The 21,222-nt window shown below is 34.7% G+C and overlaps 1 protein-coding gene across 1 annotated transcript in view; it reads right to left on the bottom strand.

Moving 5' to 3' along the window:
* SUGT1 (SGT1 assembly cochaperone of MIS12 kinetochore complex) overlaps nucleotides 1–21,222 on the bottom strand; it is a 38,917-nt gene that overhangs the window by 7,048 nt on the left and 10,647 nt on the right. Inside the window, exons 6-12 of the mRNA XM_031036595.2 lie at nucleotides 19,996–20,049; nucleotides 19,591–19,607; nucleotides 17,173–17,207; nucleotides 15,445–15,541; nucleotides 14,546–14,653; nucleotides 5,329–5,419; nucleotides 1,840–2,021 (exon numbers count right to left, since the gene is read on the bottom strand). Of these exons, the coding sequence (XP_030892455.1) occupies nucleotides 1,840–2,021; nucleotides 5,329–5,419; nucleotides 14,546–14,653; nucleotides 15,445–15,541; nucleotides 17,173–17,207; nucleotides 19,591–19,607; nucleotides 19,996–20,049 (584 nt within the window). The remainder of the gene's footprint in view (nucleotides 1–1,839; nucleotides 2,022–5,328; nucleotides 5,420–14,545; nucleotides 14,654–15,444; nucleotides 15,542–17,172; nucleotides 17,208–19,590; nucleotides 19,608–19,995; nucleotides 20,050–21,222) is intronic.

Below are 21,222 nucleotides of genomic sequence, written 5' to 3'. Positions count from 1 at the left end.
TACTAGCATATGGACACGAAAGTTAAATATACAATATAATTTACAATCACTCAAAAAAAAAGGATACTTAGGTATATCTTGCAAAACATGTTTAGGATTTACATGTGGAAAACTGCACAATGCTGATGAAAGACTCAAAGATCTAAATAAATGGATTGGAAGATTCAACACAGTAAAAATGTCAATCTCTCCGAACTGATATACAGTCAATGCAATTCCTAACAGGATATTTTGATACATATAAACAAAATATTCTAAAGTTTATGTGGAAAAGCAAAGGAACTGGAATATCTAAAACAATTTTGAAAATGATTAACCAAGTAGAAGGAATGACTCTTCCTGGATTCAAAACTTACATAGCTAAAATAATCAAGACTGTAATATTACAGAGGAATAGACATGTAGATCAATGAAACAGAGAACCCAGAAATAGACTGAGACAAATACGCGCAAGTAATTTTAGAGATACGCAAAAACAATTCAATGGAAGAAAGACAGTTTTTCAACTGGTTCTGGAGCAAATGAACACGTACAGGCCAAAACCAAAACATACAAAAAAAACCCTCAACCTACATCTCAACTTTATATATAAAAATTAACTCAAAATGGATCATGGACTTCAATGTAATATGTAAAACTATAAAACTTTTATTGAAAGAAATTTTCAGATCTAGGACTAGGCAAAAGTTCTAGACTTGATACTAAAAGCTCTTAGACTTGTACTAAAAGCATAATCCATAAAAGGAAAAACTGATAAACTGAACTTCATCAAAATTAAATACTTTAGCTCTGCAAAAAAGAAAATAAAAAGACAAACTACAGACTGAGAGAAAATATTTGCAAACTATGTATCTCACAAAGACTTGTCAGATTAGTGGTGGCAGGAGTTAAGGAGAGGCAGTGGTGGGAGGAAGTGTGTATGGTATAAAATGACAACAGTGAAGGAATCCTCTGGCAGTGGAAATGTTCTCTATCTGAACTGTCATTATCATGGTTGTGATACTGTACTGTAGTTCTGCAAGAGGATTCCGCTAGGGGAAACTGTGTAAAGGATACAAGGGATCCTCTGCATTATTTCTTACAACTGCATATAAATCTATAATTATTTCAACATAAAAAGTTTAAAAAAACTTTTTTAAATCAACAGTGAAAAGCTCAATCATGAGCAGTTACAACACAGTAACTTCTGTGGAATATATGAGTCTCAAAAGACATTTATTAACTAAGTACTAATTTGAATCTAAATGCCTTAAAAGAAGAGAGTCACATTTCCAAAGCTACTGATAAAAGTCAAATGATCACAACTAATGCAAAATAATCAACCTAGTTCTACAGAGATGACTTGTTATTAAAATCTCAGAACTTGAGGCCTAATTTGGGGTGATATTTAGGTTGTCTTGGGCCTTATTTTCTTAATCAACAAACCAATGAGTAATTAATATGCACTTTCTACTTGCCAAACACTGTTCTGGCAGTTTCCTGTCTATATTCTTCATCTCTGACACTGAGGCCACTATATATGGTTCTAATGGAGGCTCCTTCAGCTATTGTGATAAATCCAACTACAGTAATTAAGAGTATTTCTTAGCCTTCCAAGTTCTAACTCAGTGACTAAAAAATATTTGGAATAAACCACTTGAGTCTCAACTCCCCCACAAGTTTCCAACTTCCCCAATAATTACTCTAAGTTCAGGGGAGAAAGAAATGTTCAGATGAAGCCTACTCAAAAAGGCCTCCCAACTACAATACATGCAGTTTGGTTTCAAAATGCCTACTTAATCTTATAAAATTTCTGAAATTTACTACCACAATATGTGTTTTTCAAGCTTATGTTCTTACAAATGATTTGTTCATAGCACGTTTCACTTCATCAGAACCATCTGAATAGATCTGCTGAAATAATTTGTTTAAAGCTGCATCTCCCTCCAACTTCTCATTTTTTTCTTCTTCTTTGATCTCACCAACCAATTTATCCCAATTTCTTGTATAATGAGATGATGATGGATATAAGTTCTTTACATCTATGGAGTAAAAAAGACAGAAGTGATTAATCAACATGTGAAGATTAGGTCAAGAATATGTAAACTTTGTGACCATGGTATATAGAACATCTTAGCAAATAGTTCAGGTCACTAAATTTCATGTTTATAATAAATGTCTTTGATATATACATCAATAATCAGATTTACACTTCTAAAAACTGAATCAGCGTAATGTAAAATCCGGAAGTTTCTTTTGAGCAAAATCTAATAAAGTGTACATTTTTGATATATTATGCAAAATTAGATTAAAAACAGATTCTTTGTGTTAATAATGAGGGGACTGAGTGAGAAGTATACTAGAACTTTTATATTTACAGAAAAGTTGCAGAGATAGTATAAACAATTCTAAAAATAGTGTTTTTAAATAATGCTTCATTAAGAAATTTCTCTTACAAACGAGATTTTAATGTTAAAAATGTGACTTTTTTGAGGTGCTTCTCTTTCAGAGTAGAGCTAAACTGAAAATATAAATCCATGCCATTAGACAGTGAGTTAAGACTCCATCCTCTCCCCACATTAAATTATTAGATTACTTCAATAGGAGATAATAAGCAATTCTTGAATGTTGAAAAATACACCATGTGATCATTTAGAGTTCAATGTCCACTCACGCACACACTGAAAATAACAGTACCTGTAGGGCACACTGGGGTAAATGGAGGCTGCTTACAACCAGAGAGGCTACTGACTGGCCCAGAGGCTCAGGGCACTGCCAAGGCTATCCTAAAGACTAAGGGAATCAAGATGGTGGCACCCAAGTAATTAAAAAGTAATCTACCTAAAAAAAAAAAAAAAAAAGTAATCTACCTAGAAGTTATAAGAGCAGTTCTGTTCACTCTCCAATGGAAATATAACACAGGCCACAAATGTGAGCCACATACATAATTCAAAAATTTCTAGTAGCCATGTTACTAAGAATCATCAGGTGAAATGCATTTTAATAATATATTTTATTTAACCTAATATATTCAAAACGGTATCATTTCAACATGGATCAATATTAAAACATTTTATGTTCTTTCTTTCATACTGTCTTCAAAATCTGGTATTTTATACTCCAGCACAACTCAATCCAGACTAGTCATTTTCAAATGCTCAGCGGATACATGTGGTGACTATACTGGACAGTGTAGCTACAGAGCTTAAAAAGACCTGATTCAAAGTTTCCCTATTAATAAATTAGGACACATTACATGTCCCTCCTTCCACTACTACCTCTCTATATCCCTTTCCTCAAAATAGTTCAGAAATGAGAAACCACTAACCATTCAGTTTGTTGTTCCATCTCTTCTCTTCACCTGTAAGTCTTTCTCCTTGCCTATCTCCCCAGCAAAACAAAACTAAACAACACCCCTCACAATTTTACTTAGGATAAGCATACAGTTTTCTGATCTACCCTTCCTCTATCAGTAATCCTGTGTGTCTATGTGCATTTTCACTAGTAGCCAAAGAAACAAAAAAATATGTCATAGTAAATTAAAAGCCTAAAAAACATGGGTTTAATTAATCCTAATGCTGACTCCCCAGAAGAATGGGAACACAGGTTCTAACCTCCATTTTACAGATAAGAAAACTGGCCCAGACAGGTCAAGCAACTTGCCCTTATCTGCAGTCTCCAGCTTGCAGGACACAGGAATCTGACAAGCATATTAATTCCTTACAAAAATATAAAACAGGACAGAAGGAATAGCATCTGAAATATCCAAGGCATTGAGTTTAGAAAAACTTTGCAACCATAACACTAAAAAATCTTTATATTTAATCTCAGAAAAACTTTAACACCTGTAGATGGTGGATAAACTACTGAGGAATGGATAGGTAACCTAACTTCCTTGTTCATTCATTGTAATATCAAATAACTGCAAAGATACTGATGTCAGCAGAGACTTTTTTCCATTGTTAGAAGATGCAGCAACAACCAGTATCACATATAGGGTTTATGTAAGAACCAGACCCAGACCGTGAAGACCAGGGTTTAGTCCTAGGCAATGAAAACTGCTGGGTGAGCTTAAGCAAGTTGCTTACTTTCGAAGCCTGTAAAATAGGTCTGCCTACCATAGAGGGCTGTTGTTAGAATCAAGTGAGATACTACATTTAAAGTGTTTTGTTTTTTTAAATGCTTTCTGAGCTATATATAAACCTCAGCCCCCAAGTCTCTGCGAGTCAGACCCAAAAGAAGCACATAACATCCTTCCTCTGTCTTTCAAATAAAATGTGAAGCAGAAATACCAACTTCAAATATTTCAATCCTAAAAAATTATCTGTTGGTGTCAATTTTCCTGGTTTTGCTAATTACACAATAGACTAGTTGTGATGTTATTATGCAGGGAAGCTGGGTGAAGAGTACATGAGAACTCATCATTTCCGCAACTTCTAGGGGCATCTAAAATTATTTCAAAATAAAAATAAAATAAAATGAATGATTTGTTGGCTAACTCTGTTTTCTAAAAGGTGCCACAAGGAAATCTGTTTTATGTTACAGAAAGAACAGTGAGAAATCTAAAAGTAACTGAAACACAGTATTAACTCATTTTAGTCATCAAATCAGAACATTAATCAAAAAGAAATTTCTCTCCTTTCATTAATGAGGCCATTGCTATAAAATACACTCTTAGGTTGTAGTTCTAAGAGTATCTAGCAGGTTAATCATTCCATTAGAAAAACACCTGTCTATTGCATAGGCTTAAAATTGACCCAACATACAGTAGTCTGTCCCTTACAGTATTAAAAACAATCAACCCTAGTTTTCCACTCTTCTCCTAGGCTTTTCTTAGGTTTTCATGACCTGTTTGTGAGCACTTCTTTAGGAGCAATAGAGTGAAATGGGTTAGATATTTTACTCTGTGAAGCCCTGAAAGTCCAGGAAATTAGAGTTGACAATATCAGAAGAAATAGAAAGGAATAAATGAAAGGGAGAGGGAAGAGGAGGATATTATTTCAGCAGAATAAACCTCTAATCCACTTACAACCCAAAAGCAGCAACAGGAAAGGGCAACACACAAAAACAACCCTCAACTAATGTCATACAGTGACTGGGTAAACAATATAAACCCAACGCCCTCACGGTTTATTCGAGCATTCACTTGTATTCTGAGTTGAAGAACTGAAAAAGGTAGAAACTTCACATGAAAGGCTACTTTGTATTCATTACAGAGCAATCTTATTGCACTCAATATATCTTTTCTTGGGAACATAAATAATGAAAGTAGGAAGAATGCTCATTACTATTTAACTTCAACTATGTAACACAAAAGAATTTAAAGTTCATCAAGGCCAGAAAACAAACCTGCTATGAACTGTTTTGGTTTAGGCACATCTCCTTGCCCCTCTAGCTTTTCCCATCTCACAGCCTCTGTCTTTTTCATTTTAATTTCAATCTGGAGGAAACACCAAATAAAATTTATTATTCCATGTAAAATATACAAAACAGTAAAAAACAAATGCAATTTCCTTAAGTCATAAAATTTTATAAGAATTAACAGTGCCCTCAAGAAAATTTCCTTAAATTATACTAGGTTAAATTTGAAGAACTTTGAAACATTTTGTTTCTATTTAAAAGCCACCCTTCAAAAACAACATACATACATACTATAAGCTATAATTAAGTCTTGAAATTCCTGTTTTCTTCTTCCAATGCACTGTTCTCAACCAGGGGTGATTTGGCAACGTTTATGGTTATTGTTGGTCTTCACAACTGGGGTGGGGGTTAGGGATGCTCCTAAACATCCTACAACATAAAGGGCAACCCCTCCACAACAAAGAATTATCCAACCCAAAACGTCAACAGCGCCCCCCACTGAGAAACCCTGTTCTAAAGGAATTACTATAGGGGTGCCTGGGTGGCTCAGTCGGTTAGGCATCTGACTGTTGATTTCAGCTCTGGTTGTTGAAATCAAGCCTCTTGCCGGGCTCTATGCTCAGCGGGGAGTCCGCTTCCCTTTCCTTCTCGCTTTCTCTCTCTCCCTCTGCTTCTCCCCCTGCTCATGCTCTCTAAAATAAATAAATAAATCTTTTTTTTTTTTTTTTTAAAGAATTCATTTATTGGAGAGTGAGAAAGAGCACACCGGGGGGCGGGGGGGAGAGCAGCACATGGGGCTCAATCCCAGAACCCTGGGATCATGACCTGAGCCAAAGGCAGACGCCCAACCGACGTGTGCCCCAATAAATCAGTATTTTAAAAAAATAAAGGAATTACCACATTTGCTTGTACATTAACCCATTTGAGAGCTGAGACAAATTCTTATCATTGTATAAAAATAATACAACTAATGCTAAAATTTTTATAATAATTCAGTCAATAATTATTAAACACCCAATATGAGCAAGTTGTAATCTTCAGGGATGTGGTGGACTTTTAAAATATTAAAAACATGTTCTTGGCCATCTGAAAGTAGGTGAGATACTAAAAGAAAGTTGATCAAGAGGCAAATAAATGTTCTAAAAGTTTAGCAGAGATTACAAATGGGTGTGAAAAGAAAAAGTTTCAGTGCATCTTGAAGAGCTTCGAGGGGCAGGAGCATTTGCAATGGTGGAAGGGGGAGGTCTCCAGAGGCAAAAGCAACAGCCTGAAACTGGAGCCCTGAGGTTTCAAAGGACACAGTGCATCAGGGAGTACAGACAAGACCAATTTGTCTCAAGTCCAGGATTTATGTTAGAACAGTAAAAAATACAGATGAAAGAGGTGTAAGGCAAACTATGAAGAGCCTCTGAATGCTGAACTAGCTTCACTTATTAAAATGAAATATTAAAAGCATCTTTAATTATTTAATCAAGGCTGGTCCCCTAGAGTCCACCCTTAACCGTAACATACACTCACGGAGCACTTACATATACCTTTTGTTTTCCTTGTTCAAATAATGCTCACTCCCAATTTAAGCCTAGCAAAATCAGCATTTATAGCACTAATAAATTATTATGCAAACAGCTTAAGAATCAAAATAGAATTTTTATAAAAAGATCTTATCAGTCTTATAAATATATTTCAGAGAGAAAGGAAGTGCGAGCTCGGGGAGAGGAAGAGAGAAAATTCTAAGTGCAGGCTCCACACCCAGCACAGAGTCCAATGCAGGGCTCCATCTCATGACCCTGAGATCATGACCAGAGTCAAAAGCAAGAGTCGGATGCTTAACCAACTAAGCCACTCACACACCCCTCAAAATAGAATTTTATGTTCTAATTTTTCCTAAGAAAAGGATTTACTTTTGTAAATAGGAAAAAAAAATCAAAAGACAAATGTAACAGAAAGAAAAGCCTATTCATGCCGGTTCTTCAACGCCATTAAATCAGATAAATCATTTAAACTAGCAATTACTGGTAATCTTTCTACCACCTGCATTAAGTGTCAGAATCCTTAAAATTTATATTTTAAAATACCTTAACTAAACACTAACCAAGAAATCTGCCAATAATTTTAATCAGATAGGAAGTGATGGTATAGAAGGGGTATAGTCTGAGTATTTGTATTTTCTTTAGCACAGAAATTTAACAAAAAACTGTTTTCATAGTGAAAAAACCATGAAACAAATGTCACTGGGAAAGAGACCAAAAGTACAGTATTTTTAATGTAATTTATGTGTTTAAATTCTACATAAAAACAATTTTAAGGATCTCTAGAATTCTCTAAAATGAATGACTAATTTTTATAAAGTAAAACACTACCTATATTTTCTCATACACAGTATTAAGTGATAATAATTTGGTTATTTTAAGTTGTTACTGCTGGAATATTTATCAAAAAGGGGCAAAAATCTAATAGCTGGCGATGACACAGCAACAGTACTGAAAAGGGATATTATCATCCTAAAATTTAAAACTTCATCTTGTTCCTTTAATTTTCAACTCAACTGGAAATGAAGACCTGGCAACACTATCCTTAACTAACCTCTGCCTCAGGGCACCCTCTATTCTCACCTCCTGTTCTGCACTTAAGCACGGTCTATAAAATGCTCCTTGTTTCATCTAGAGGGCAGCATACACTAGCACTCACATCTACTGAAGCCACTGAAACTGGAGTAATTGTGCAGTATGAATCAAGAGGCCTTTGTAAGGCCAAAGTCAAAGCTCTTAGTAACAACGTGTATCAAGTGAGACACCCTGACCTGAACCTGAAATTATATTTAATCCATTCATTAAAACAGCTGCACATAATAAAACACACTTAAAGTAGCTTTTTAAAAAGATAAAAGTGGGGGGAGCTAATTTTCTGTGAATTCCTTTTTACCCCTATTTCACTTTCAACGCTTATACGTGCTTTTAAAAATGAAGTTTTAAGTCTTAATGATCCTGGCAGGTATCTCCAAGAGTAACCAACAGCCCAATTGCAGATATTTTTATTGCAACTATTAATAAGCTATTCTATTTTCATTTAAGTCAAAATCATTTACAAGTTAACTTAAAACCTTGGTTTGAATGTTCCTCTCATATGCCCGGGGAAGGTTTTCAGTAATATCCCAAAGCAGTATTCACAGATTACTAAGTAAGAATCCCTGCTGTTCCAGATTGTTAAGTTTTCATGATTTTGCATACTATCACCCACTTCTCAATTCTTTACACAGACAATTTAATATTTTCCAATGAAATAACTTCAGATTTAAAGGGAAGCCATGACCCCAAAAGGGTCATGGCATCCAGACACCACCTTCTTAGGAGGAGGGTAAACCTCCCACTTGCTGTCACAGACTGACCGTGAAGGCATCTTTCTCAGAGACTAGAGAGCTGTGGCAGTTTACTGCTAAACTTTTTCAGGCAAAGTTTTGACAACCATCTGTTTCAAGGCTGTAGTCATTAAACAATTGTTCCTGACCTTTAGAATGTAATTTTCCCAATAGTCTCTTACTCAGCTCTTTACACGTTTAATGGCTGTACCTAACTGCTTCCTCCAAAAATAGAGTAAACTCAGTCTTCCTGAAGCCATACTGCACACATCTACCATCTTTATTTTTACACTCAAATCATTTTGTAATCATTTTTTAAAATGCAGAAGACAGTAATTAATGACGAGAAACTGAAAAATCACAGAAGTTCTAATAGTACAATTCAAGTATTTACTGAGTACTGTGGGCAAGGCACTGTGATAGTACCTAAGATCACAGTCTCTATTCTTCCTGAAGAAATCAGTAAGAAATATTCCCATAAACAAAAAATTCCAGTATATATCACCTGTAGTGAAAGATCTAAATATTCTAGTTTCCTAGAAGTTTGTCAAAATGTCATTAGTAGTGAGACTGATTACTTTCTCAGCTCCTTTATATTTTTCTAAATTTTCTATGATATGCATTTATTGCTTTTATAACCTGAATAAAAATCTGAATAATCAGGATAAAATACTAATAGCAGTAACATTTATTGAGCACTATTAAAACCTTGTGTGCTTCGTGTATGTCAGCTCAGTTAATAGAACAACCCTGTAAAAGGAGATTACCATCCATATTTTAGAGATGAGACAGCCAAGATAGACAGACAACTTGCTGGAAGTGTCTTTTACTGCTAGAAGTTCTACTTATTTCCTCAGAAATAAGCAGAGGTTAAAAACAGGACAAAAACTATCAACTGTATAATTTTAAAGAAGAGTCATAAATAGGTGCTACTTGTTGGAAATATGACCATGAACAAGTAACTAATCTCACTGAGCCCGTTTCTCCTGTAAAAAGTGATTAATAGGGTCTACCTCATTTAGGGTTCTTATCAGGGTTAAATGAAACCATGTGGGAAAAGAACAGAGCACTGTGTCTGGCAAATAACTGAATGCTATTATCATTATCTTCATCATCATAATTAGCTAAAAAAATCTGGGCAAATTATTTAACATCTCTGGGTTCAATTTATACCTGTAAATAGATGATAAAAATACCTACACCATGCAGTATTTGTGTGGATTACACGGGATAATACACAGCAGTCAAAACAGTTACCTACTATAATTCTGCACAGGTCAAACAGCAGGGACTGGCTAACTAAGCTACAATAAATGCACACAGTGGAATACTTTGCTGTAGAATACTTAAGGGTATCAAAAAATTATCCAAAATGTATGGTTAAATTTAAAAAGACAGCTATAGGCAGTACTTGTAGTAAAATCCTTTTCTTTTGAAAATAAGAATATGCAGTAGTAGAAAAGGGGGCAAGAATACACTTCAAAAAACGATTTGTGGATTACAGCAACTAATCACTTATTTAAAAAAAAAAAACACAAAAACTATTACCACAACCACTGTATCAAAGACATAAAACATGTGGCGCCTGGGTGGCTCAGTCAGTTAAGCGTCGGACTCTTGATTTTGGCTCAGGTCATGATCTCAGGGTTATGGGACTGAGCCCTGCCTCACGCTCTGCACTGTGCAGGGTCTGGTTGGGATTCTCTCTCCCCCTCCCCAGACCCGATCCTCTGCTCGCGTGTGTGCTCTCTAAATAAATACATAAAATCTTAAAGAAAAAAAAAAAAGACCTAAAACAATCAAAAAACCCCCACATCTGTGTGTTTAAAAAAGCAGAAATATCCTGCCCAAACATCTCCAACTCTATCACATCATCATCAGGATTCTTCTATGAATATTAAGAAAAGGAATTCACTCTAAAACTTCTCAATTTTATTGAGTTAAGAAGGGAGCAATTATTTGTCTCCAAGTAAAGACATTTTACTTCCCACAATTCCAGTTAAAAGCCTTCATATTTTATATAGCTATAATACAAAAAAACTGGTTTGACTAAATACAGGAATAGAAGTGGGGTGCCTGGGTGGCTCAGTCGTTAAGCATCTGCCTTTGGCTCAGGTCATGATCCCAGGGTCCTGGGTTCAAGCCCCACATCGGGCTCCCTGCTCAGCAGGAAGCCTGCTTCTCCCTCTACCAGTCCCCCTGCTTGTGTTCCCTCTCTCGCTGTGTCTCTGTCAAATAAATAAATAAAATCTTTAAAAAAAAAAACAAAAAACAGGAATAGAACTTTTTTTTTCCCTTTGAAGATTTTAAGTAATCTCTATACCCAACATGGGGCTCGAACCCACAACCCCGAGATCAAGAGTCACACACTCCACCAACTAAGTCAGCCAGGTGCCCAGAAGAACATTTCTACCAGGGTAAATTTACTCCAAAGGATTTTGAAAATTCTAGTTTTTTAGGAGTAGTGAATATTAATCTTTAAAATGAGTATTTCACAGCATAGCTGTCACTGAAGTTATAATCTTGTGATTGTGAGCAGAGAATAGTGTCATGAAATTAACAAGATGGAACAAAAGAAACACTACAGTTTCTTAATAAAGAAAATGAATTAATAGGCAGATATGAAAGCTGGTATTCAATAAAGGGTAGAAAAAACTATCAGAGGTACTGAAAAAAAATCGAATTCTGACTTGGAAAGACCTAGATATGACATTGTAAAATATTTGATTAAGAAATGCTATTTCATTAATTTAAGGGTCCTACTTCTCTTATTTCCATTGCAAATTATATTTCACTTGAATTAATAACACTTAACCAACGATTATACATGAATATGCAACATTTATTCAACCTTGAAGGTGGAAAAGAAACTGGATTCTCAAAGCAAAGAAACAACCGTTTTAAAGCACAGATTTTATGGAATCTCTAATTTTAAACAGATTCTTCTAAACAGAACAATTCTTTTCTCAACTCACATAAAGGATTCAAGACACCTGAATACATATAAAAGTCAAATGACTTATTTTTCTTTTAGTATCATTAAATAAGCCTCAGTAACCCACAGAAAAATTTTATTTTCAGTATTTTAACAGTCTCCCTCTGCTGTATGAAAAAAAGATTCAAAACTTTCATTTCCCTTAAGATAAAATTAAGTGCAATTATTTCAATTTGTTTCCCATAAAATACAGCTTAAAAGTTGGTAGTCTAACAAAACTAATATATATTATTTTGGGTTAAGACAAGAAAAATAATCATCTTCCATTAGACATCTTAAGAATTTTAATTCTTTAATACAGAACTTAGAAAAACCTAAGCAAAGAAGCACTAGCTTTCCAGAAATAAAAGTATTACTCTTGGGCCAGGATGAACAATTTAGTAACTATGTAAACTCGGGGAAAGCATTTAAAGTCCATGAACCTGTTTCTTTTCATCTATAAAACGAATAAAAATACTCTGTCAACTTCAAAGGGTTAATATCAGAATCCAATTTAAATTCATTCACTAAACAATTACTGAGCAGCAGACTATGTACAATACACAGAGATACAGGCAAATTTAGCAAATGGATCATACTTACACTAAAAAAATTACTCATTGTTTGTGGAGTTAACTGGGGCATCCTTACCTGGAGCATATACAAACACACAAATATGACTTGCTTCTCATCCTCACAGACTAAACGCAAGGGGAATGAAACTACTATAAACTACTATACAAAACTACTATACAAAATAGAGAAGTAGTTATGTAGCATTTAAAGACTGAAGGGACCAAGAAAGCAAACTGGGAAAACAGCAGGGTGGGGTTGCAGAATGGTTAGCATCAACAAGCACTCAAGTTTCAAAAGAGAATTAAAGAATGAGAGGTAACAGTGCTTCATTAACATCCTCAATTCTAACCACACAAACTTATGTATTTATTACCACACATTCTATTCTTCCATAAATTTTATGAGGAGACCCAGTAACACAAGTTTTTAAGTCATTTACCATCTATTAAACTACTTCAAAAGAACATGCATTAAAACCTGTTGATAAAAATATGTACAAAAATGCCAAACTCATGACTTTCTGACCCATATCTAGCTAGAGTTTTGTGGTTATTTACCCAACTTCTTTTACTGAACAAATTCTACACTATGTGTAAGACTAAAATCTTGCTAAGATTTCATCCCTTTTTCTCACTTTCTATCACCCAAACAACTGTTTCTTCTCTCACTCATAATTTAACAGCTCTGTACTTTGTAATCTTCAAATAGATAAGTGGGCAAATCACTTCTAACTAGATGCAAAAAACTATCACTTCTTGGGGCACCTGGGTGGCTCAGTTGTTAAGCATCTGCCTTCGGCTTAGGTCATGATCCCAGGGTCCTGGGATGGAGCCCCACATCGGGCTCCCTGCTCCGCGGGGAGCCTGCTTCTCCCTCTCTCACTCCCGCTGCTTGTGTTCCCTGTGTCTCTCTCTGTCAAATAAATAAAATCTTTAAAAAAAAAAACAAAAAAACAAAAAACTACCACTTCTTAACTTTGCACTTCTGCTCAAATGCTCTGCAGGTATCCTCTTCTTTCTGCAGGCCCAGTTACCATATTTTCCCAGACGAAGGCCAACCCTGATTCTATCCTAGGATAGGAAAATTCACATATCCTTAGAATTTAAACTCAACAGTTATTAACATAGTATGTTGTAAGACATGTGTATAAAGAAGGTGTAGTAATGGAAAAAGTATACGTATATCATCTGCTGTCATACCTCATTATATACCTTCATACAATTTTATAGATGAAAAAATTTCAGAGCTCATTTAGTCCGTATCTCTCATTTTAAAGGACAGTGAATAGTCCTGTAATAATTTTGTGACTAGTCTAAATTCACAGGGCAAAGAACCAGAGTCAGATTTTTTTATTTTTCAGTTCAGTACTTGTCCTACTTATACTACCTACATCTTCTGATTGCTATTTAAAACATTCTATGAATTTTAATTCTATCACATTTTTTACTTCTTTTTGAAAATACAAAGAAATCTAAAAATTATATAATTACTCGAACTGCAGTTTAAACCACTCAGTATTCCCTCATAAAGTATTCTAAAATTCAGCTTAATTAAAAAACAAAAAAAAAAGAGCAGATTCATCTTCACAGTAGTTTGTATTTTTAACTATGTTAAGGTAGGGTAAAAAAATATTTATACATTAAAAGAGACAAGTTTAAGAGAAGAGACTTTTGGTATCAAATCCTAAAGAGAGGCTGATAATTTCATCTTTTTTTTGAAAACCTCTTTAAGAAATATAACAATCTTAAGTATACAAACACTACTGAGGTTAAATTGATTTTTAAATTCCATTGTCCTAGAATCTGGGGAGGGGAAAATTGTTACTCAAAATTTATTGTCCTTATTTACCTGTCTCTTTTTTTTTTTTTAAGATTTTATTTACTTACTTGAGAGAGTGAGAGAGAGAAAAGCAAGAGAGAGAGGAAGGTCAGAGGGAGAAGCAGAAACCCCTCTGAGTCGGAAGCCCAATGTGGGACTCGATCCTGGAACTCCAGGATCATGACCTGAGCTGAAGGCAGATGCCCAACTGACTGAGCCACACAGGTGCCCATTTAACCTGTTCCTTTTAATTTGAAAATATGTGCTTAAAAGGATCTATAAGCTTATAATCGCACAGGCAATTAGTTAACCAGTATTTCTTTATTTTGGAAATACCACTACTACAACTTTTACTCATTTAAATAATCTCTACACCCAACGTGGGGTTTGAACTCATGACCCCGAGATCAAGAGTCACATGCTCTTCTTACTGAGCCAGTCAGATGTCTCCATTACTGACAACTTTTTTAAAATTGTCTTACCTTGGTTGAAAGTACTTTAAATGTGCTCTGTTCTGGGATTATAGGATGAAGAAGTCTCAGTTGCAAATTGTAATCCTCTCCAGAAGAAAGTTTCACCAAAGCAGACAACTAATGAATACAAAATTGGCAGCACATTTTTATAAATTTATATAATGAAAGGTAAAATACTTAAACTGAATATAATTGCAGAACTTCAATACTGCTGCAGATTATTTTAAACACTTTATATGGAATATCAGATTTAAGAAATTCAAAATAATCCTTTTTTTCCTACTTGGTTTCCTTTACATGGATTCTCACATACATAATTAAATAAGCAGAAAATAGTATGTTTCAAACACATATATAACATTTAAATCTCTAGAAAACTCAAGATATAAGAGCAAAACAATACAATATGTAACAAAAGCAAGGAGTCATATGCAAAACATCTACTTCTACCACTAACTTAAATATCATTGAAGTTTTCTACTAAATGCTAAGAAATCAAGTTATTACAAGTCACACTAATTTAATGTGGTTAGTAAATTCTAAGACATATAAATCACACAACAAATAAGCAGACCTTTTTCACAAAGTATACCACACAAATGTAACCAAATCACATATCTTACTAATGTCTTTTATATTTGTCAACCAAGTTCTGCTTTGAATTTCAAATCTAAAGAAAAAGAAAATAATGCACATCTAGCTATAACCTACAGTATGAATACTTTTGTCTCAAAATTTAAAATCATTCAAGCTGAAAAGCCATGCTTCAGATTTTCATCAGCATTTTCCACATCTCAGGAAGAAATGATGTATCTGATCAACTGCTATAGATTATTCTGCAATATACTATATTTGCAAATAAAAATATTTAATCTCAAAATAAAAAATAGTTCAAAGACTGTAATAACCTCTTTTTCTGAAAATTCCACATTTACATTATTCTTCTGAACATTCTTGATCATAAGTGTAATGATTACTTGAGATTCTGTTTGATACCAGTCATACCTATTGAAAAAGAAAAAAAACCACCTCAGAACATCTAATTTTCTTAGTTGTTGCTTCTTTATGTTTTGTCAAGATAAAAGCTACAATCTGATAAACAACAAGAGCTCCACCTTGAGGAACAAATAAGCAAAGCAGATGGTGATTCACAGAAACAATTTTATAGAACTAATTTTCTTTGACCTGCACTAATGGAAAAGAACAGTAGAGTATGATGCCTCAAACCTTTCCAGTAGACTTAAATACTTACACGATTTTCCGGGTTCTGACTTGTATCTCTAATATTGTTGTGCTGAAGCTAATGTTAAAGATGAAATTTACTCTTAACAGCTAACCATTATTATATACCATTAATAGCTTTACATTTTCATTTCAACCTAATACTCAGAAAAAGCACTTCTATCCCTCTTTTACAGATGAAAAATAAGCCCAGATGGGTGAAGCAATCAGCCAGTCAGTGGCAGGTGTTACACTGGACCCATGTCGGCTGGACTCCACACTCCAAAATCTCTTAACTGAAGTTGGAGCAAAGAGCCCCGAACACAGGGAGCAGAAGCAAATGAGCTAAAATTAAAATAACTTAAAATTTAACTCATCCTGCCAGGCACAACATTAAATACAGTATCTTCCTTCACTCTCAAGGTACATGGGAAAACTAATGTGCCTAGAGATTCTAATTATGTGTATCTTTCCCACAGAAGGCTCTAGAAATGTAGGGATCCTCACTTTCAAATTAGACTATATTAGATTATAAACTCCATGAGGCACAGCAGTTTATCTATCCTGCCACTATTATATTCCTAGAACTAAGCACAGTGCCTGGTACACAGTACCAGTATTAAATCAATGTTCGATTATTTTATGCTCCAAACATCTTAATTATTATTTGATGTTTGTATTCTACTCCTGCTGCTGCCACCAAGCTAGTCAAAGTTCCTCATCTACTTGGTACTTGGGAGAGTCATCCTAAATCTCCCCAGAAGAAGCATGAATAGATTGTTTTGTTTTAACATTTCCAAACCATTTTAGGTAATTAAAATGCACCTTGATTAAAGAAATGAACTAAGAGTCTCAAAGTTTCCCTCTGAAATTCAGTGAGGATGCAAAGCTCCCGATCAATGCCTTGTGTTTCTTTCTGTTACAGTCCTAAGAATACAAGTTGTACACATGGCTGATGAACAATTAAAAATAAATTCAAATACCTGCTAGACGCTTAATTCATTACTGTAACTGCTGCCCTGAGCAACAGTCCCTTTCAACTCATGCAGAATCACTCTATGAAAAATTTACTCTAAAATATAAAAGGCAGGTAGTTACAATTCTGTCAAGCCTACTACTAATTTATTTACCTGTGTAATAACAACTGGAAGAGGCTCTCGTCATACATGTAAAGGTGACATAATATGGAACCAGATGAAGCATGTTTAAAATAGAGAATTGATTTGAATTTAACTAAACACTAAAATCAATCAGTAAACAGCCTTAGAATTAGTTTTCCCAGGCTAAACAAATTTCTAAAAAAAACTAAGAAACACTGAACATCACAGGGTAAGGACTTGCTTACTTTTAAACAAAAGGATTTTTCCCTTTAGGCGTATTTATCATGCATTGTCTTATGAAAAACAAACACTTACTTGATTTTTGACTGATGAGTCCTCTGGGATGCACACTGATTTGGCAAGTTGCAAGAGAAAGATTTTTACAAATTAGTTCACAAACTGTATATTAAAACGCATGTATTATTAATTTACCCAGTGCTATGGTTACTTTGATATGGAATAACTATGTGAAAATGTCCCTCAAAGACAAAGCATACCTGAATTCATAATTGTTAAATAATACTAGTCATCACGAAATATTAGAATATTCAACATTTTTATAATTTTAGGAGTTAAAATTTCAAAAAAGATTTTTCTTCTAAAATAAAAGCGTAAGGGGAAAGGAAGGAAAAATAAGATGAAAACAGAGAGGGAGACAAACTATAGAGACTCCTAACTACAGGAAACAAACTGAGGGTTGCTGGAGGGGAGGTGGGTGGAGGGATGGGGTAACTGGGTGATGGACATTAAGGAGAGCACTTGATGGAATGAGCACTGGATGTCACATGCAACTGATGAATCACTAAATTCTACCTCTGAAACTAATAATAAACTATATGTTAATTAAATCGAATTGAAGTAAAAAAAATAATAAAAAATAAAAATAAAAACCATAAAACCCAAAAAACTTTCTGAAGGTATGACTAGAAAAGGTTACATTTAAATGTCCAGTTCCAAGGCTAACTCTCTAAACCAAAAACAATATTTAAAAAAACATAGAAAAAAAACAACGCACATTTTTTTAGAAAGAGTATAACCTTCAGGCTTAGCAGTGGCATCAAACACTGCTCTGGAATATATGAAGGAACATTTCCATGGTGCCTTCCAGATAACAGCTTACACTCTGTTTATGGTCTCTCAGCAACAAACATTCTACACTGCCCATCAAGAAACAAACTGATTCTTGACCAATCAATACTTCCCTAAACTCTATGTGTGGCAGTTAAGACTACATAAATCTAAAGAACTTGCCCTGGGTCATAAGTGACCTCTAAGTTGTCCCTAAATGATAGGGAAGAGATGGGGTTTAGAGGAAGAAAATAAAACCCCTCTACACAGATTTGAGTCTAACTCAGAATTACTCTCCAGTGTTAACTATTTAGAAATACCTGAATCTAGGTGATACCAAGTAGAGATAATGACTAGAACATATTATTCCTGTTCACCTTGGTACAAAGATTAAACTAGTGTGAACCACAGCAGTGACAAAATGCACTGTGGCTAAACAGCTGTTTGTGTTACCAAAGTATAATCCAAATGCTATTTTGTTGTTTTCAGGGCTAGTTCCAATCCCAAATATGATACTGTAAGACCTAAACAAAAATACCAGCAGGTGAAGAAAGCCAACTTTTATTTATTTAAAGATTTTTATTTATTTATTTTGAGAAAGCTAGCGAGAGTGAGCAGGGGGAGGAGCAGAGGGAGAGGGACAAGCAGACTGCACGCTACGTGCAGAGCCCAACAGGGGACTGAATTTCACGACGCTGAGATCATCACCTGAGCCTAAATCGAGAGTCGGACACTTAACTTAGCCACCCAGGTGCCCCGAAAGAAGCCAACTTTTAATACTTCCCTCATCCATCACCCTTAGGAATACGGACAAGCCTTTGAGGTACAGGAATAACCAGACAGGGCTCAATTCTGGTGATGTTCCAAACTTCAATCACTACATATACACATATCTGACCTGATGCTCACAACCTGAAGATTAGCTCTATTAGGCCCAGTTTACACATGAAGAAAGCCCAGAGAATAAAAGACTTTCTCAATGTCACAATGTAATTCTGGAAGACAGAAATGTAAATCTTCCTTCAGACATGAAGAGACCCAAGTGGGTTAAGTAACCGCCAACAGAATTAAGACTACACACACATCTCCTGACTCGTCATTTCATTTACTGACTACACTGCTGATTATCGCTGCTAAAAACCACTAGCCATTATGTAACTATGTGTGTTATATATAAACCTAAGTGGTTAGAAACAAAAAAATCAACTTTCAACTCCACCATAAATTTTAGTAACTGAAAAGACTTGGAAATCTTCATATCCAAAACAATAAATGTGAAACTTAATCAGACAGATAAACATTTCCAAATTTTACTTAACTTTTGTGTTCTCAGTACACCACAATAAACTCTGAAAGTGCTTTCTAGGCAGCATCTGTTTAACCTAAATGTGATGACTTTCAGCAAGGAAAAGACAAAAAACAACCACCCTGACCATACTAAAATATGCCAAATCAACTTGATCACACATGAAACAAGCCCAATAATTTTCATGACTATAAACCTCTATATCTATTTCACCAAAAACGGTATTATTGCAGTTGCTAGAAGGAAAGTATTTACATGGAATTGCCTAAGATCTAAGTAAAAGGTCATTCGGAGTCCTGTCTCAAATATATGGCAAAATTATAATTAAGTAAGAACATGAATAAAAATTTTGTACTTACCACCTCAGATTGTGATCCTATTAAAAACATAAAAAGAAAACATTTCCATTTAACAGTACATTTACAGGCAGTCACATACATGACTTCTATAGCACAAACATACTGATTGATTACATAAGCCAATTTTCCACACATTTCAAATTTTAAAAAGTGGTTTAATTTTGCATCCTAGAGTCACTGTAGACTTTTAGTAATTTCTTACCGGTAACACAACTGCAAAACAAATCCATCCAAATCTCCCTTTCAACATAACAAAACCTTGGAAATCCCTATCTAAGGGAACATACACTATTTAAATTTATGATTTATAAAGTTATAAAGTTAAAAACACATTTGTTTAAATCCAAAAATGTCAAAAATTTATTTCTTTGTAAAGTGAAAGACATGAGAAACCTATATACTTACCATTCTGGGCCTCTTGACACCTTTTAATCCAGACAGTGAAATCAGGATCTGTACCTAGAAAAAACAAACTGACTGTAACATCACTCACTCATCAGCACCATCTAACATATTCATTCAACAAATACTTACTGAATACCTACTATGTTCCAAACAGTGTTTTAGGCAATGGGGATTCAGCAGTAAATTAAAACAAAAATACTTGTCCTAACAGGATTTATAGTAACCATAATGCTACAGCTATAAGTACACGAATACTTTTAACATTTAGACATTCATCCTGAAGAATTTTAATTAAAAAAAAAAACATGGTTTTAGCCACAGTCAACCTTACTGGTTCCCAGATACAAATAATCTACATTTCCCCTTACTTCTCTCCTGTTAAAGGAGCTTCCTCTCACACAACAAAATCAGACCTGAATTAGATACCCAACATACTATCAGTTAGTGTGGGATAGAAGCCTGGTACCAGACAGCTAGACCAAGGTCTAGAAGCTTCTTCTGACCCCAGATTTGTTCTCTAATGCAGCTACCCACTTTTTCTATCTACTCTTCTCTCAGTAGCTTTTCCTGTTACCATGCCATTCCTACCAACACCAAAAAACACCTCTGTACTTTGCGCAGTTCTGTTTGTCTCCAGATTCCACAGCAGCCAAGAGACTACAGATGGTGAACTATATATTTAGAGATAGCAATGTAAACATGTACATAAGCAAATTATTAATTTCTAAAGACTCAGGACAATGATAATCCAAACAGTGCAGGGTCTAATCCAATATAATGTTAAAAATTATTAAAAGTGGGGGGTTGGGTGGCTCAGTCGTTAAGCACCTGCCTTCGGCTCAGATCATGATCCCAGGGTTCTGGGATTGAGCCCTGCATCCAGCTCCCTGTTCAGCGGGAAGCCTGTTTCTCCCTCTCCCACTCCCCCTGCTTGTGTTCCCTCTCTCACTGTGTCTCTGTCAAATAAATAAATAAAATCTTTAAAAAAAATTATTAAAAGTACTCTAAATAAAAGTTTGCCAACTCAAATTGCAGGCAAGATTATTCTGAAAAATAAAAATTTCTTAAAATGGAATTTTCTAGTACACTGATTTATAAATAAAATTCAAACTGTATAGGCCTTAATACCTAGGCACATATACACACACACTCATTCTAGTGGGGGTAATAATTATATCAAAATCCTAGATTTGAATATCAGTAAATAAAACCAAGCTTCCTACCATA

This window comes from Leptonychotes weddellii, chromosome 3 (assembly GCF_054177405.1).
Source record: "Leptonychotes weddellii isolate Sample4059 chromosome 3, ASM5417740v2, whole genome shotgun sequence".
Taxonomy (NCBI): domain Eukaryota; kingdom Metazoa; phylum Chordata; class Mammalia; order Carnivora; family Phocidae; genus Leptonychotes; species Leptonychotes weddellii.
This window is presented reverse-complemented; position numbering and strand designations above follow the sequence as displayed.